General features: G+C 50.8%; 2 protein-coding genes across 4 annotated transcripts in view; one reads left to right on the top strand and one right to left on the bottom strand.

Annotated features, from left to right (window-relative positions):
• Positions 1–1793: 1793 nt before the first annotated feature.
• Positions 1794–15750, top strand: PLA2G3 (phospholipase A2 group III). The gene is made up of 7 exons (XM_083590238.1): positions 1794–2463; positions 5681–5813; positions 8556–8690; positions 10526–11049; positions 12059–12188; positions 13909–14043; positions 14872–15750. The coding sequence occupies exons 1-7, from the start codon at positions 1905–1907 to the stop codon at positions 15029–15031; spliced, it is 1776 nt and encodes a 591-aa protein (XP_083446364.1). The 5' UTR covers positions 1794–1904; the 3' UTR covers positions 15032–15750.
• A 137-nt stretch (positions 15751–15887) lies between these two features.
• Positions 15888–18707, bottom strand: part of INPP5J (inositol polyphosphate-5-phosphatase J) — a gene marked incomplete at its 5' end in the record, with an annotated part of 37532 nt that continues 34712 nt past the window's right edge. For all 3 annotated transcript variants that reach the window (XM_083589943.1, XM_083589945.1, XM_083589944.1), the window contains one exon: positions 15888–17721. In XM_083589943.1, coding sequence (XP_083446069.1) covers positions 17098–17721 — 624 coding nt within the window. In that variant the 3' untranslated portion in view covers positions 15888–17097. The remainder of the gene's footprint in view (positions 17722–18707) is intronic.

Below are 18707 nucleotides of genomic sequence, written 5' to 3'. Positions count from 1 at the left end.
CTGGGCAACCTAGTCTGATGGGCAGAATATTATTATTATTATTATTATTATTATTATTATTATTATTTAGAACATCCCTTTTTCCATCAAAAAATGTTGGAGGGGGAGTTATAACAATAATTTTATTATTTATACCCTGCCCATTGATTGAATTAAGGAGCCCATTGATGGAAACCAGGATGTTTATTTTATTATATTTGTTTAAATGGAATACCTTTGTGATAATTCACACTAGCTGTTTAGCTACTATTGACTGATTGCATTTGTATTCCACTTTTTCCCACACAGTTCTCCCCTCTTGTCATTTAAACCCCACAACAACCCTGTGAGGCAGGCTGGGCTGAGAGGCTGCTCCATTGTTACCCAGTGAGCTTCAAATGGCTGCGTGGAGATTTGAACCCAGGTCCTAGTCTGACCACTTTAACCAGTGCACCACACTGCCTCATTACTTATACCCCCCCCCCAACACACACACACTTCATCTGCTAAAACCGCAGAGTGGTTTATAGCACAAACTGCTTCCAGTCTCTCAGGTGCTTCTGGGACACTTGCTAATGGGACATGCACAGTTGCCCATCCACTTGGTACTGAGAGCTCCTGAACACGGAGATTCTGCCCCAAACCATCAGGGCTCATAAGATCTGCATTGCTGGATCACGGCAATCATATATTGAGCCCAAATGGAAGAAAATTTACTGGAAAAAGTGGGACACTACCACCAACCTCAGTTGCCGCTGCTGTCTCCTTACTTACAACCAGTGTGACCCAGCAAGACAGTTCCAATATCCAATATAAGGAGGCGGAATGGAGCCTCTCTGCTAAAGCGCAGTCTACCTCTGAGTACCAGATGCAGGAGACAGAGGGTTGTGGTCCCAAATGTCTGCCTGGAAGCATCTCCACAGTATCTGACTGTGGGCTAGAAGGGTCCAGAGGGTCTGATCCGGCAATGGTTTTATCTCAAGGGGCACCATTGAGGCTCCCAGCCTCTCCCTCTCCGTGTGTGTGTGTGTGAGTGAGTGTGCACACAAATGAGTGTGGGGATGTGCCAAAGTGAGTCTTTGATCCGGGTGAAATAAAACCTAGTTTCACCCCTGCTATTTGGGCCACACAAGTGCAAGCTGGATTTAGAAGAGGCAGGGAAACCAGAGACCAAATTGCAAACATGCGCTGGATTATGGAGAAAGCTAGAGAGTTCCAGAAAGACATCTACTTCTGCTTCATTGACTATGCAAAAGCCTTTGACTGTGTCGACCACAGCAAACTATGGCAAGTTCTTAAAGAAATGGGAGTGCCTGATCACCTCATCTGTCTCCTGAGAAATCTCTATGTGGGACAAGAAGCTACAATTAGAACTGGATATGGAACAACTGATTGGTTCAGAATTGGGAAAGGAGTACGACAAGGCTGTATATTGTCTCCCTGCTTGTTTAACTTATATGCAGAATTCATCATGCGAAAGGCTGGGCTGGATGAAGACAGGAGTGCCTGGCGTACTCTGGTCCATTGGGTCACGAAGAGTCGGACACGACTAAACGACTAAACAACAACAACTGATCCAGCGGGCTGTCTTCTTGGGGGGGGGGCGCCTACTCTAAGTGGGCGTGCCCTCCGCAGGTGGTTTTCCCACGCCCATCCCTCCCCCTGCGTCAGAGCGCTCTATTCGAACCTAATCCGCGAGTTTGAATGAGTCACAGCGGAGGGGCGCGGCTGCGGGAGGAGGGGGGGTTGCCCAGAGCCGTCCAATGAGCGGCCGAGTTCTCTTCTTGTGAAAACCCGCGGCGGTGGGAGGGAGCGGTTCATTCATTCAGCGGCCGGCTTCCGAAGGAGGCGAGGAGAGCGTGCGCCGGCAATACGAACTAACTAACCAGCCAGCCGTCGGGGAAGGAAGGTGTTTGTAGGCTCCCATGACGTCCCTGCGGCCCCTCTTGGCCTCCCTGCTGGCCCTCGCCTTCACGCTGCCTCCGGGCACCCTGGGCTCCTGGAACAAAGCCAACACCTTCTGCCACACCGTCGCCCCCGACGGCGACGGCCGCTCCCGGTTCCTGAGCTTCTTGTGGCGGCGCCCCGACGGGCTCCCGCCCGCGCTGGTCCAAAGCGCGTGGGACTCCCGGGGGCGCCTTCAGGGCTGCGCTTGGAGGGCGGAGCCGTCCCTTATCAGCCGCTACGCGGAGCTGTGCGCGCCTCCTCCGCCGATGGGGCCCGGGAGCCGTCGAAGGAGCGGCGTCCCAGGGACCCCCCACGGCAGCCCTTTGATGCGCTTCTACTGGGGGCCGGAGCTGCAGCTACGGCTCGCCGCCTTGGACGCGCAGAAAGATTCCTGCAGGGCGCCTCCGGGGGAGACCAGAGCTGGCCGTCGGGGGGTATTGGAGGATCGGGGGCACAAGCGGGTCCGGAGGGGTTGGACGATGCCCGGGACGCTTTGGTGCGGAGCTGGCGACTCGGCAGGGAACTTCACCGAACTGGGTAAGGATAGTTGGAAGCGGGGCGAGGGCGGCGGTGGTGTTCGTGTGATGGAAATGGGATGGATTCAGTTTTGGCTGGCGTCGGATGGGTACAGGGGTGCCAACTTGGAAAAAAAATATTGTGGGGTAAGCCCCACCCCGCATAATCGATCACATGACGCAGTGCGCACACGCACAATTTGAATGGGAATGCCCATCAACTTTATCGGGGTCCGGCCCCCTCAAATATTTTATTGGGGGGGTCAAAGCTCCTACAATCATAGGAGTTGGCTCCTTTGACCGCAAGAGCAGCTGATTTCAAAACGGTCCTGGAACGTGGAGAACTAAGAAAGAGTTTCTGAGCATGTGCAGAGCGTTGCTCCTATCCTGCTGAGTCAGTGACGCCAACCGGGAGATTTCTTTGGAAGAAGGAACAGGCGCTGTCTCCAGACAAAACAACTGTAGCTTTGAAGCTGGAAGGCTGATTCTGGAGGCTGATCAGTTATTGTGCTTATAGCTTCTTCTTCCTCTTCTTCTTTTAAAAGGCTATTCTTCTATAATATGAAACTATTCTGTGCAGCTCATGCGGGATTGGGGGCATATGAGCAATTATTCAGGCACTAGGCAACTTTCATACAACGCACGACTGACTTGCAGAACTCACTGCCACTAGATGTGGCTGGTGTCGCATAAGTTTAGATGGCTTCGGAAAGGATGGGCTGCAAAATTAGTTTTAGGGCAGGTCCCTGCAGGTCATTAACTCTGACTCCCCCTACTATTTGCCTCCACCCTGTTTGTGATGGCGCAGGAGGCCAATAGTAGGGGGAGCCAGAGTTAATGACCTGCAGGGCCAACTTAATTCTAGCTTTCTTTCTGCCCTCCTCCTCCTCGCTGAGCTCTGGGAGGGCAATATTGAGAGGAGGAAGCTGGGAGGCAGGGCCACCCCCTGGAACAGCTGAAAGTCCAAAGGCAGGCAGGTGAGGGGGGCGACAGGGGCCAGACTGATGGGGCAGTGCCCCATTTTCCCTAATGCACCTGCTATTCATCCAGTGTGGGGAGAAGCCAAAAATGGAACCTAGGAAGCTGCCTTATCTGGAGTCAGATTATACTAGACTAGACTAGACTATACTAGCAGTAGCTCTTCCAGGTCTGTCTTCTCCCACTCCTATCTGGAGATACTGGGGATTGAACCTGTGACCTTCAGCATGCAAAGCAGGGACTCTGCCACTGAGCCACCAGAGATCTTCTCTTGAGCCACCGCCTCTGATGCACATCTGAGTTCATCCAGGACCTGGATTTCATTGCACCATCATGTCTTTCAGATTTTTGGGTACCAAAAGTTAATGTTAACATAGATAACAACTATGTTGCCTAACGCCCGGTTTAGTTGACAATGCCTTTATTGCTTCATCACTTTTGATGTTTGCCATCTGGGACTTGTTTGGGAAGAAGGGCTGGGTATACAGTAAATCAAATACATTTCATAAGGATCCTTTGGCAAAACCTCTTTCCACTGTCGAAAGAGCAGAACTGTTGCTTCTCATGTGCCACAGTGCGCACATCCGAGACCACAAGGGGGCAGTGGTGGTATCGCCGTTTCTCCGTTTTTTTAATTGCTGCTACTCCAGAGCCATGATTGGGGGGCGGGCATTGCAAGTCGTCTTGGTGGTGGGGTGAGCAGCGGGTACACGGAGGGAGGACAGTTCAAATGCCCTTGGGTTCATCAAATGAAGAGTGCTCCCTCCCACCAAATTCAAAAATCCTGTTAGATGGCACTGTAGTTCGTTCAGCCCCAAATGCAGCAATAAAGTAAAGGTAAAGGGACCCCTGACCATTAGGTCCAGTCGTGACCGACTCTGGGGTTGTGGCGCTCATCTCACTTTATTGGCCGAGGGAGCCGGCATACAGCTTCCAGGTCATGTGGCCAGCATGACTAAGCCCCTTATGATGAACCAGAGCAGCGCACGGAAACACCGTTTACCTTCCCGCCAGAGCGGTACCTATTTATCTACTTGCACTTTGACGTGCTTTCGAACTGCTAGGTTGGCAGGAGCAGGGACTGAGCAATGGGAGCTCACCCCGTCGCGGGGATTTGAACCGCTGACCTTCTGATTGGCAAGCCCTAGGCTCTGTGGTTTAACCCACAGCACCACCCGCGTCCCTAAATGCAGCAATAATGCACCCCAAATGCAGTATTTGTGAGCTGCAATACTGTGATTCCGGGCTTAGCGTCCAAGGAATTTGTGTGCTGTCCTTTTACCCTTCCATCTCCAGAGTGATTTTTGCAGCCATGAAGACTAGAAACGTGTTTGTATTTGAGATTCCTGGTGCTCCGGTGAGATTAAAGATTGCCTCCAGCATTTGGGAGCGGGGACGATCAGTTTAGGAACACAGTTGTCTGTATAGTATTGCAGCATCTTGTTAAGCAAACCGGTATGATGTCATTTAGCAAGTGGGCAGCACAGACAGAACCGGATGGGAAAGAAGGTGCAATCAGCTGAGAGACAACCCTCCAGGGTAGTGTAGAGGGCTTCCGTGGTAGCTTTGTCAGTTTCCAATAGTTTCCAATTAAGGTGTAAAAATCCTTGATGCGCGCAAGTACAATGGACTCTTTGCTCATTCAGTGCCAACAAACAAGGGTTGTTTCCTGTCCAGATTAACTCCTTATTTTCCTCTTCTACTCTGCCGTCAGGGGCAATATATGGTTTACAACATCGTGATGTATCACCAGCTAAACATTGTGATTGGCTGGCTTCGTGGTTTTTCTGCACATTGTGATTTTTGCATAGCACACACACATATCATGATTCATGACATATTGCCAGGTCAAAAAAATATGAAACCAGTATCACAAGATGGACTTCAAACTGGTTTTGGATGATATTTTACCCACCCTAGACATGTAGCTGCTGCAGAAGTCACTGTTGCTTCAAGCACGGTGGCATCTACTCTGAGTAGACAAGCTCTCTGCATTTGTTCTGTGGATGCACCCCTGATCACTAGAGCAGCCTTTGACAATCGGGTGCCTTTGGGTGGACTACAACTCCCATGAGCCGCAGCCAACGGCAGCCCACTATCATACGGTTGGGGGTGGCATGATCAGGAATCAATGTTGCGAGCATCTTCTTCCCCCGGGCGTCTCCTTGCTCCTGTGGTCACTACACCCAGCCCATACTCGGCCACAAGCTCTGGAGCTCTCACACCCTTCCTTAGCCTGATCTCTGCATTTTCTCTTGCAGGCGTCTTCCACGGCCCAGACGTGTGTTGTCGGGAGCACGACATGTGCGAAGCTCAGATCTCTGCGCTGGGCTACAAATTCGGGATGCGCAACTTCCGCCTGCACACAATATCTCACTGCGAGTGTGATGAGCGGTGAGTATTGGGTGGCGCTGCTCTAGAGCATGGCTCTCGCTCAGTGCCGGATTTACGTATAAGCTGAACAAGCTATAGTTTAAGGCCCCACTCTCTTGGGGGCCCCAAAAAAATTTAAAGGGGAAAAAACTGGATGTACATTTCCAAAATGTAAGATAAACAACAAATAAAATAAAACCTACATACAGCAACAGTGTTTTGTGTTGCGTAGACTCCTATGATGTAAGTAATGGGCCCCGCCTGCTAGCCTGCTCCCTAAAATATCACTGGTTTGCTCATTTCTATATATAGGGTGCCTGCATTCTGCATGGGTCACGGGTGGCGCTGTGGGTTGAACCACAGAGCCTAGGACTTGCCAATCAGAAGGTCGGCGGTTCGAATCCCCGCGACGGGGTGAGCTCCTGTTGCTCGGTCCTTGCTCCTGCCAACCTAGCAGTTCGAAAGCACATCAAAGTGCAAGTAGATAAATAGGTACTGCTCCGGCGGGAAGGTAAACGGTGTTTCCGTGCGCTGCTCTGGTTCATCATAAGGGGCTTAGTCATGCTGGCCACATGACCCGGAAGCTGTACGCCAGCTCCCTTGGCCAATAAAGCGAGATGAGCGCCGCAACCCCAGAGTTGGCCACAACTGGACCTAACGGTCTGGGGTCCCTTTACCTTTACATTCTGCATGGACTGGTTCCATGGCAACATGTGCAAATGTCTTTAGATACCTATTAGGTCCATAAATTACCATATAGCGTATATTCCACACAAAAAACAGTGACAATTTGTTGTTGACAAAGGACAGCTGGACATATAAAGGGCCCCATTACCTTCAGTAGCTTAGGGCCTCGTCAAACCTAAATCCGGCTCTGCTCTCACTTCGGATGCCAGAAGCCCCAAATCTTTAACCCTGCATGAGGTTTTTCTTTCTTTAGCTATTTTGCACCATGCTCCAAAGGCCTGCAGTTCAGTCTCCAGCACAGACTGAAATGGAACTTGATTTATCAGCCCAGACAAGACCTCTCTGCTTGAGGCCTTTTAAAGTTGGGTTGGAGCAGGGAAATGAAAAACGAGCTGGTCGAAGCCTCCATGACACACTGGGCAATAGATAGAAGGCACAATATAGCTTTTAACCTCTTTGGGAAACTTTGGGAAAGCGATTTGAAGTTTACAGCAGGTTATTCTTTGAAGGAGAACTGCTTGAAAATGATTTACGGATGGTATTTAACTCTGAGTAGGCTTGCTAAGATGTATTATAAGACTGAATCAGGTAAGTGCTGGAGATGCAAAGAGGTCAAGGGTACTTTCATATGTGGTGGACCTGCAAAAGGAGAAGAGTATTGGGAAATACTCCACAATGAATTGAAAAAAACCTTTAAAAGTACTTTTCCAAACAAAAAAAACCCAGAGTCCTTTTTGTTGGGGATAATTCAGACTGAAATTCCCAGGTGTCAAAAAAGGTTATGTATGCCACTACTGTGGCCTGTGTTTTGTTAGCCGAAAAATGGAAAAAGAGCGAGGTCCCAACTAATGAAAAATGGCAGCTTAAGCTGACAGAATACGCACAGCTTGCAGACGTAATATATAGAATGAGAGAACAAGAAGAACATACGTTTAGAGAAGATTGGAAAATGTTTATTGAATATATGGGAGAAAACTGTGTACACCTGAAAATGCTGGCAGCATTAAGATAAATTCAACAGTGTGAATACGTTTTGATGGATGCAAAAATGGAATACTGAATGGTATAGCTTTTGTAAAGTATGCAGGGGTTTATGTTATGCAAAATGAACCATGGAAAGAGAAGAAGGGAAGTCACTGATATTTTATGGATATTTTATGGATGAGTATTTTAAATTGTAAAATAGAATACACACACACACACACCCGTACTTTTCCATGTATAAGAGTATATTTTTTCCTAATTTTTTGAAGTTTAAAATAAGGGGGCGTCTTATACACGGATAGTGCATTTTAATAATTTTGAGTTCCCCAAAAATAGGGGGCGTCTTATACATGGGGGTGTCGTATACACGAAAAATATGGTGTATTCATCATCCCTTTCTCGCAGTGGCCAGCCAGATGCATGTTGGGAAACTCTCAAGCAAGACTTCTGCACATGAGCTCCCTTCCCTCCTGCGGTTTCTAGCATTCAGAAGCCTTACTGCCTCTGAATGAGGAGGAAGCGCACAGAATGATTGTAAATGGTTCGATACATATTCTGCTCCAGCAGACTTTCCCAGCTGGGTGAATAGCTGGTCCATTAGGGTGAAGGGGGTGCTATCCCATCGAACTGTGCCTTCGGCAAGCCCCCTTCTGACCTCAAACCAATCCAGGGGGTGGTTTTGCCTATCGGCTTTCTCCTGCATCTCATCAGCGCTGCCCAGACTCTGTATGGAGGAGGACGGGGCAAAACTAGTATGAATTTGCTCTGCCTTCCTTTGGTTCTGGCGCCCCCTACTGCTGGACTCCCTGCCTTCTGCCCAATGGGCATGAGCCTCCAATGGGTGCCCACTTCATATTGTTTTTAAACATATATTCTATAAATAAGAAAATAATTCGGCCATATGTGGAATGTGATCAATAAAATATCAGTAATAATAACAAAGTGAAAGCTTTGAAGTTGTCCTGTGTGACAGGCTAGCCTGCCCAGAAGGGACTTGGGGAGGGCTAAGGAGGGACCCGCATCCCTGTCTCTCTCCCATGCCAGTTGCCCTGTATAAACCAGCACTGATGGTCGCTCCGCTTCCATTGACAGGTTCAAGCAGTGCCTGTTGGATCAAAACGACACCATCTCCAACCTTGTGGGCATCAGCTTCTTCAACCTGCTGGAGATTCCCTGCTTTGTCCTGGAGAACTCTAAGCAATGCCTGGAATGGCATTGGTGGGGTGGGTGAGTATTTGGCTCTCTCTGGTCTTCCCTGACTGTAGGGGGCTTGCTTTCCCTCTAGGTGGCGCTCATCTTATTTTACCCTGTGCACTGAACAATGATATATATCTATAACTTTGTATTTATATCCTTTTTACTTTCTATCTATCATCTATCTATCTATCTACAGTGGTACCTTGGTTCTCAAACTTAATCCGTTCCGGAAGTCTGTTCCAAAACCAAAGGGTTCCAAAACCAAGGTGCGCTTTCCCATAGAAAGTAATGCAAAATGAATTATAGTGGTACCTCCGGTTACATACGCTTCAGGTTACAGACTCCGCTAACCCAGAAATAGTACCTTTGCTTCAGGATGAGAACAGAAATCATGCAGCGGCGGCGTGGCGGCAGCAGGAGGCCCCATTAGCTAAAGCGATGCTTCAGGTTAAGAACAGACCTCCAGAACGAATTAAGTTCTTAACCTGAGGTACCACTGTAATCCATTCCAGACTTTAAAAAAAAAAAACTAAAACAGCAATTTAACAACAATTTTACTGTCTAATGAGATCATTGATACATAAAATGAAAGCAATAATCAATGTAAAGGTAAAGGTAAAGGGACCCCTGACCATTAGGTCCAGTCGTGGCTGACTCTGGGGTTGCGGCGCTCATCTCGCTTTATTGGCCAAGGAAGCCGGTGTACAGCTTCCAGGTCATGTGGCCAGCATGACTAAGCAGCTTCTGGCGAACCAGAGCAGTGCACAGAAACGCCGTTTACCTTCCCACCAGTGCGGTACCTATTTATCTACTTGCACTTTGATGTGCTTTCGAACTGCAAGGTTGGCAGGAGCAGGGACCGAGCAACGGGAGCTCACCCCGTCGCGGGGATTCGAACCGCCAACCTTCTGATCAGCAAGTTCTAGGCTCTGTGGTTTAACCCACAGCGCCACCCGCGTCCCAATAATCAATGTACTGTACTATAATTATTATTTTTTTCTTAGCTGCACTGATGATAGTCATTGTTTGGATGGGGGGCTTTTATCCACTTTTATCCACGCAGTCACACAATCAATAGTTGAACTGGGTTCCACACAGTCACAACAACAAATTAACCAAAAAAGCCTCAAAAACAAAAGCGCCAAACTTAATCGATTCCGGAAGTCCATTTGACTTCCAAAATGTTCGAAAACCAAGGTGCAGCTTTTGTTTGGTGCAGGTGCCCTGGAAACAATAGCTGATGGCTGCACAAGACGTTTGATAATCAGAACACTTTCTTCTAGGTTTTCGGCGTTTGAGAACCAAGGTGCCACTGTATCTGGTTTTTCAGATTAAAATTTCACAGTCACATATCCAACATCCAACATAAAAAAAAGATTCCAAGGAATCTCTTGGACTTCCCTCCTCCCCTTTGTGGATCCTATTGTTAATCGTTTCCTTCTGCATCTTTTATGAAAATCCAAATCTTTTCCCTTGCCATTGTGTCCAAAATTCACCATTAAACCACAAGTGATATTCCAGTCCTACTAACAATTTTAACTCTTTACAATGGTCTTCAAGATACGTTAAAAATTTTCCCCGTTCCTTAATACAATTTGTTCTTCCTGATTTCTGATTCTTCCGGTCATTTTAGCCATTTCGGCATAATCCATCAACCTGATCTGCCATTCTTCTCTGGTAGGGACTTTATCTTCTTTTTAGCTTTTAATAACGGATATATTTTCAAAAATGCCTGAAGCAGTATATTATTTAAAAGGCCTGTTGCTGGCTTGGATTCACACGCGTCATTGGTGTCAGGAGTGGGATTAAAAGTCGAGACGTCACACCCGGTCTTAACTCCTCCTCTTCCCACCTTGCCTTTCCAGGTGCAAGGAGTATGGCCTGAAGCCATTGGCTCGCTTGGTGGAGCAGAGCCAGTACCATGCCGCCTTGCCATACGTCGAGAGCTCCAGTCCTGCCACGCCTCCACCCCCACCCAGAAGGCATTGGGGCAGGGGCAGGAAGCACGGCTGGAAGAAGAACCAGAAACACCGGAAACATCCAGAACAGGATGCCTCAGAAAGCCTGCGGCCGCACCCGAAACACCCAGGCGCCTCGGGTTCTGTGACTCAGCCAATCCTGACCTCCAAGCCAGATAGGATCGCACACTTCCCAGTACGCACCAGTCCGGGAGCGGTCTCTGTGAACAAGGAGAGAGTGCCTTTGCCACCCACCCTCAGGACTACGTCAAAACCAGACTTGTTCAGGTCAGGAGGCGTTCACACGACGGCACATTCAGATGTGCAGCAAACTGGTGCGATCGCCACAAGGCTATCCAACGAGGCAGGGCAGGAAGCAGTGTTGTCTAACGCCAGCAAACACAACCGCACTCGTAAACCAGGTAAACTAGGTGAGTAAATGGCTGGGGGGGTTATGTCTGTGCTTTCTGCCAGGGGGTGGTTTTTAGGGACGCAGGTGGCGCTGTGGGTTAAACCACAGAGCCTAGGACTTGCCAATCAGAAGGTCAGCGGTTCGAATCCCCGCGACGGGGTGAGCTCCCGTTGCTTGGTCCCTGCTCCTGCCAACCTAGCAGTTTGAAAGCACGTCAAAGTGCAAGTAGATAAATAGGTACCGCTCCGGCGGGAAGGTAAACGGCATTTCCATGCGCTGCTCTGGTTTGCCAGAAGCGGCTTAGTCCTGCTGGCCACATGACCCGGAAGCTGTATGCCGGCTCCCTCGGCCAATAAAGCGAGATGAGCGTCACAACCCCAGAGTCGGCCACGACTGGACCTAATGGTCAGGGGTCCCTTTACCTGTACCTTTACTAATGTGGAGGTATTTGGGAATAGGGTGGGGAGCAAGAGAGCAGATCGTGAGAGAGTCCCCCCCCTCACCTGACTGTGTTAGAAATAAACGGTCTTCTATTCCCCCCCCCCCCCCAAAAAAAATTATTAAATTTTCTCTTTTACATTTTGGAGCATCCATTTAAACAACCTTAAAATATCAATGACTTCCTTTCTTCTGTTTCCATGGTTCATTTTGCATAACATAAATCCTTGCATATTTTATATAAACCAAACCATTCAGTATTCCGTTATGACATCTGTCAAAACTTATTTACACTATTGAATTTAACCTCGAAGCTGCAAGAGATTCAGATGTCTTCTAAAGGTTGTCTAGTTACTTGACACCTTGGCTTGCGCAACTCCATACCCTCCAGTATTTCTCCGATGAAAATGGGGACATCCTAAGGAAATGCGAGACATTCCGGGATCAAATCAGAAACCGGGACGGTTTCTGTAAATCCGGGACTGTCCCTGGGAAAATAGGGACACTTGGAGGGTCTGCAGGGGCTTGACTACTACCTCTGGGATTGTGGGCTCCTCCTGGTTTTAACTGCTTCCCACTTGCCTCACCAGCCCGGTCACGGAGCTGCAGCTGCTACCGACGCCTGGACCAGTGCCCGTACAGGATCGGGCCCAACGAGGTCAAATACCAGCTGCACAATGTGGACTCCCGTACCCTCTTCCACTGCAACTGCACCCGCAGGTAAGTGCAGGTGTTTTCTTCCCCCCGCCATCCAAATTGCACCATCCCTGGAGCTGAGCAGCTGAACTGATGGGGAGGAAACCGCTAGGAAGGAGGCACCATAGCCTGTAGACTTGGAGGAGGCGAGGTCTTGTAGGCCACACCCATTTCAACCCGCTTCTTGGGGCGTTTTCAACTGATGATGGTCCAACCTTCCCTCGAAGACTTCCAGCGAGGGAGACTCTAGGGGTGGGAGGTGGGAGAGAGGCTGCTTGACCTGCAGAGAGTCCCAGGGATTGAGCCTAGGACCTTCAGCAAGCAAAGCATATTCTCAGGTAACGTATTTTTCGCTCTATAAGACGCACTTTTCCCCCTCCAAAATTTAAGGGGAAATGTATGTGCGTCTTATGGAGCGAATGCAGGCTCCATGGCTTCAGCGAAAGCAACGCAAAGCCTCCGAAGCGCAGTGGGAACGCTCCCGCTGCGCTCCGGAGGCTTCGCGTTGCTTTCGCTGAAGCTTGGAGAGCGAGAGGGGTCGGAGCACACCGACCCCTCTCGCTCTCCAGGCTTCGCTTCGCTGGAGAGGCACTGCGCAGCTTTCCCTCTCTGCGCAGCGCCCCTTCAGCGAAGCAGGAGGAGAAACGAAAGGGGCTCTGCTTCTCCTGCCACTTCGCTGAAGGGGCACTGCGCAGAGAAGGAGAGAATTTTTTTTCCCTTGTTCTCCCCCTCTAAAACTAGGTGCGTCCTATAGAGCGAAAAATATGGTAACAAGGAACCCAAATCCCACGGCAGGTTGCCAGGAATGGATAAGACAAGGAAAAGTTCTTACCATCTTCTTTTTATTCAATATTCACAGAGAGAGGCTTGGGAAGGCAACCTCTTGGGATAATGGCGTTGTCCCAATTGACTATCTACCCCCTTTTTCTCCCATTTCCTCATTTGACATCTCTTCTACAGGTGGCACTGAGAGCCCTTTGCTTCTGAGCCCTTTGCTCTCCTACTTTCAAGGCTCGCCAGCTTCTGGGAGAGGGGGCTTTTGAATGCTTTCTAAAGACACTGTGTCCGTCAGCTGTCTCCCTTCTGGTGCTGCTTCTTCTTCCTCCTCCTCTCCCATTATTTCCCAGCTTTCCCCTTTGTCTTCCTCTGAGCTGTGACCTCCCTCAAACCCCTGTTGTAATTCTGAACTGCCTTCATCTTCTCTGGAAGGGTCAGGCTGGGCAGGAGGTCTCCACCATTCCTCTTCTGCCCAGTCCCTGACACAGATGTTCTGCCACTGAGCTGAAGTCCTTCCCCTGAAAACAAAGTAGGATTTTAGTCCTTATGGTTCTGGAAAGAGCTAGATTAAATAGGAAGCTGCCCTATTCCAAGCCAGATCATTAGTCCAACTAGTTCAGTATTGTCTACACCAGCGGTTCTCAACCTGTGGGTCTCCAGATGTTGTTGGACTACAACTCCCATCATCCCTGAGTTCTGGCCTTGCTAGCTAAGGGGTGATGGGAGTTGTAGTTCAACAACATCTGGGGACCCACAGGTTGAGAAAGGCTGGTCTACACTCACCAGCAGCAACAGCAGCTCTCCAGGGTTTCAGGCAGACATACCTGGAGACGCTGGCCCTTGAACCCAGGACAACCTGCATGCAAGGAAGGCAGACTGCCACGGGGCTAAATTTCCCTCGGCTTCCTGACCGGAGGGGTGGTGTGGGCTGGAGGTCTCTGGTTTCTGAGCCTCTTTCTCCTTGCAGGCTGGCCCGGTTCCTCCGGAGGACGAAGGGTCCCAACGAGGTGGAAGAGGAGGTTCTCTCTGGCTACGTCTCCTCCTCATGTTTCGTCCTTCAGAGGCCTCCAGGTTGCATGGAAGGAGAGGGCAAGCAATCCAAGTGAGTGGCCTGTTCGTTGGGCGGCGTTTGAGTAAAAGGTGGGCTTGGGCTTCTGGAAGGGAGGCTGGAGGCAGGGCCAACGCGAGGCATGTTGCTTCCCTAAGAGGCTACAGCAGCTAGATGGGATGAGTGTCCCTGACCGGCCCTTATGGTTGTACAGTCGTACCTTGGAAGTCGAACAGAATCCGTTCCGGAAGTCCATTCAGCTTCCAAAACGTTCAGAAACCAAGGCATGGCTTCCGACTGGCTGCAGGTTTGCAGTGTTTGGGTTCCAAGTTGTTTGAGTACCAAGGCATTTGAGAACCAAGGTAGTCTATAAGACACACCTAGTTTTTGGAAGAGGAAAACAAGAAAAATTATATTCTGAATCCCAGAAGCCAGGACAGCCAGCGGGATCGCAGCGCTGCGATCCTGCTGGCTGTCTTGGCTTCAGCGACAGCAACGCGAAGCCTCCGGAGCACAACAGGAGCTCCCACTGCGCTCCGGAGGCTTCGCGTTGCTTTCACTGAAGCCATAGAGCCTGCATTCGCTCCATAAGACGCGCACACATTTCCCCTTACTTTTTAGGAGGGGGAAAGTGCGTCTTATAGAGCGAAAAATACAGTAATTGAGGAAATTAAGACTTTGCTGAAACGGCCTAGCAAAAGTCTGTGTGGCAGAGGTGAGATTCAAACCAGGGTCCTTCCCGTTCCCATTCCTAGTGGCGGACCCATTCTTGAGCGTTTTTATCCAAAACCCTTGGCAAAAAAAACCACAATAGAATTCCCTGCCCCGTTTCCCCGGAGGCAGGGAGGGCTAACCTGTTCCTATTTCTTTGCCCTCTTGCAGTTGCATTGATGTGGGCAGAGCCGTCCTGGCCCCGGCACGGCACCTCACCAATCGGCTGGCGCGGACGCACGGGGGCTCCCGCCTCAAGGTGAAACGGCAGGAGTGGGCGCCCCCCAGCCAGCCTCTCCGACTGTTTGATAAATGCATGCAGCTGCTGTGAAGGCGCCCACCAGACCTGGCCCCATTGAGCCGCAGGCAGTCTTTTTCCTTTGGACACTGATGGGGTGGGGGGAAAGACCCCAGAGTGGGTTGCAGCCGAGCTTGGCCCCCATGAAGTGGACTGCCCTGCCTTGACCGTGGGGCTGCCTCTACTTCCGCTGATGTCACTGAGGATATGATGCCCCCCAGCCGTGCTGAGCGCAGCAGGGGAAAAGGCTTCCCTCTGGAGGCTGAGAAATCGGTGCTTACCAGTGCTCGCCATCAGCACATCTTTGTGCAGAAGAGGCCAAGAAATGGCCTTGTGGGGGGTGGCATAAACGGGCTCTCTTTGCGGAGGGTGGGTCTGTCTTGACATGAGAACAGACTCTGCTCATCTTCAGCAAACACATCGGTTCCAACCCCTTTGAGGACCCACGGGGGGGGGGGGGGAAACATTGGATTTTGTGGAATGGAATGGAAGTGGGAGGGGAGAGGACCCCTGGTTCCCCCCGCCAAGGAGAAATGAGCCCCTCCTGCTCCTTCCTGCTCTTCCTGCTCCCGTTCCTTTAACGGTGTATTTATTATGAAAGCTCTTGCCGTGTGTTTTGTAGGACGTTGTCGACTCGCAGCTGGACGCACCCCAAACTCTACACCCTTGCTTATAATTTATTGGGAGGGGGGTTGGTTCTTGCTGCAGCTACTGTAAATAGTGTACTAATGAATAAAAGTGCTTTTTCTGTATGCCTGGGTTCTGCTTAGCAAGGGGAAAGATGCCCGAATGCTGAGGGGGAGAGGTGTGAACACAAATCCTATCCCACGTTGGCGGGGTTCTTTGCCACTGCCAGGGAGAGAGAGACACAAATGCAGTCATCTGTAAGTTGGTTTGTAGATGATTTTTATTATTATTATTGGAAAGGAGGCGGAAGGGAAAAGTGAGGTAGGACAGATTGCATCAACTCTGAACTCGTCCCAGCGAAGGTCATGGATCTGTCTTGGGGGAGGCCAGCCCCCCCACCCTCCCCTTTCCCCAACCCCCCCAGGCAGCTTTCGTCATTTCTGGTTCCAAGGCACCTTGGTCACGTTGCCCCGACAACCTAGCCACACATACTGCCCCCTCGCACACACACACCCGTTTCTTTTTCGGCTTCCTGGGTCAAAGTTCTCTCCCCCCCCCCCCCGCCTTGTAAGGCAATGGAACCCAAACTCTCCCCCCTGTACCTCCACGATCTCAGCTGGGTTGCATCTACCTCCTTCCCTCCAGCAAGAACCTTCTGCCATTTCCAGTTCTCCCCCAGTTCCTCAGGGGCCCCCCAAGCCTTTCGGGGGGGGATACCAGCTGGGCCCTAACCGGACCTGAAGCAGTAGCTTTCTCCTTCCTACCTGGGGCCCACACCTGTCTCCAAGAACTCTGATTCCCCATCATATTGCACATTCCGTATTTCACCTCTTATGGTCTCAGCAACTTCCTGCAAGCAGGCTGGTCCTGGTCCTGCAGCAGCCATTGAGTCCAGCCAAGCAGAGCTTTTGCAACCGATAGCAAAAGTGTGTCTTCATCCCGTACCCAGCCAAGCTTCTGGCATGCGCTCCTCTTTCTGCAGCTGCCCATTCCGCTGTACTGATCAATTGTCCTCCCGTCGGTTTGCAAGTAGCAGGCTTTCCTCTTCCTCCACCACCATCGTGCCTCAGGACAAGAACAGAGATGGCGCTAGGAGAGGCGGGTGGAGCTCCATCTCAACACCAAACTGGATGTTCAATGGGGAAGGGAGTTCTCATCAAAGGATGGGTTCCCCCCCCAAACAAGGAGTGGGGAGTTTCTATGGCTGAAAAGGCTGAAGGGGCTGAGGGCTTTTCGCTCGCAATGTTCAGCCCCCTACGCAAAGGGAGGGAGGAAGTTGATTGTCAAGCATACTCGAGTCGGGAGACGGGGCCTGACAAGTGGCAGCCCCCTTCCCCAGGTCTTCGTGTCACACACCGGGAGAAAGACACACACGGAGCAGAAAACTGGCAGGTAAAGGACACAGATAACACTGCAAGCTCACTACACGGGATGGTTGGACAGTGGGCTCATGGCGGCCGGCTGCGTCCCTTTCAGTGTCCCGCCTCACGGCTGTGGTGGTTTGGACCCTGGTGGTCTGGGGATAACCCCTCCTTTGGGGAGGTGCTGAAGAGGTTGGCCAGGGCCACGGTTGGACTAGTGGGACTCATCCTGCGGGGAGGCAGGCCCTGGTCGGCACTCTCTCGCCGGGGGCCCATGACTTGATCGATGGTTTCCAGGCGCACAGCTGGCAGCAGTCCCAGGTTGCGGGGGTCTGTGCGGGCCAGGGGGTTCTCGTCAAAGCGCCAGGGGCTCTGGAGGCGAGGCCCGGCGAGGCTCTCTGCATTCTGGGCAGGCTCTCGCGACTTGGAGCGTTGGCGGGGGCTGTCCTTGGAGAACTGGATGCTGGGGATGTCGCTCTTGAGGATGCTGCTGCCCCGGCGGCCCTGGGGTGAGGGGCTGCGGCTGGCCGCATGGTCCCGGCTCGACGAGCGCAGGATGAGTCCATGGAACTTGGCCAAACTGGGGCTGCGGCTGCGGTGACCCTTCATCTTCCCAGGGCTGGGGCTGCGGGATTTGGGGCCCAGCAGAACCAGGGTGCTGTCGTCCTCCTCTTCCGAGGTGCTGCTGGAGCTGTCAGTGGGGCTGGTGGCTTGCTCCAAGGTGGGCAGTGAAATCTGTGTGCAGGGAGACAGAGAGAGGAGAGTCAATATTGACTTGGGAAGGCAGGGCCCAGCTGCTCCCCACTACCTGATAAATTTTGGGCTGGACGGGTTGAGAGGAGGGATAGGGGAAGAATTTCAAGTCTATCTAATTTGCACCTAGCGAAGCAAGAAGCAAATCAAAACACAGCCAACCTTCACAATCTGCTCTTCTCCAGATTTTGCGATGTAAGGTGTACAGAAAAAAAGGCATTTAATAGTGTAAAGTGTGCATAGAAAAATGCATTATGAAATTTGCAAAATGAAGCAAGCCATTTCAAAGTTTTTAAGCTTGGTTTACTAAACACCAGCAAAAGCACACATACTGAATTAGGTCACTCCACAGGGCAATAAATGCAAATTACCCTGTGCAAGTTATCCCAAGAAGTTTCCAGTTCATAATTTCCTGGAACATAGGAAACCTGCCTCAAAGCAAGTCAGACCCCGGGCCCAGCCAGCTCTGCACAGGAGCCAATTCCTAGGGGCCAAGGTCCCTTCAGCTGCCCCACCCCCCAAATAAAATATTTCAACTGCCAGGCCCCCTTCTCAAGTTGATGAGCATTGCTATTCAAATGGTTTGGGGGGGCACGTCTTGTTATTGATTATAAGGGGTAAAGGTGGCACTGTGGTCTAAACCACTAAGCCACTTGGGCTTGCTGTTCAGAAGGTCAGCGGTTCAAATCCCCGCAACAGGGTGAGCTCCCGCTGCTCTGTCCAGCTCCTGCCAACCTAGCAGTTCAAAAGCACACCAGTGCAAGTAGATAAACAGATACCACTGCGGCAGGAAGGTAACCAGTATTTCCATGCACTCTGGTTTCTGTCATGGTGTCCCGTTGCGCCAGAAGCTGTTTAATCATGCTGGCCACATGACCCGGAAAGCTGTCTGTGGACAAACGCCGGGTCCCTCGGCCTGGAAGCGAGAGGAGCACCGCAACCCCATAGTCGCCTTTACCTTTATATGG

This window comes from Podarcis filfolensis, assembly GCF_964270895.1.
Source record: "Podarcis filfolensis genome assembly, chromosome: 16".
Lineage (NCBI taxonomy): Eukaryota > Metazoa > Chordata > Lepidosauria > Squamata > Lacertidae > Podarcis > Podarcis filfolensis.
The sequence above is the reverse complement of the archived record's forward strand: the minus strand, read 5'-3'. Positions and strand labels throughout refer to the sequence as shown.

Bases quoted from the DNA above. Each gene is read 5' to 3' on its own strand.
- PLA2G3 (XM_083590238.1), top strand. From the start codon at position 1,905: ATGACGTCCCTGCGGCCCCTCTTGGCCTCCCTGCTGGCCCTCGCCTTC. The intron at 5,814-8,555 runs GTGAGTATTGGG...TTCCATTGACAG, and splicing joins CACTGCGAGTGTGATGAGCG to GTTCAAGCAGTGCCTGTTGG. The intron at 8,691-10,525 runs GTGAGTATTTGG...TTGCCTTTCCAG, and splicing joins GAATGGCATTGGTGGGGTGG to GTGCAAGGAGTATGGCCTGA.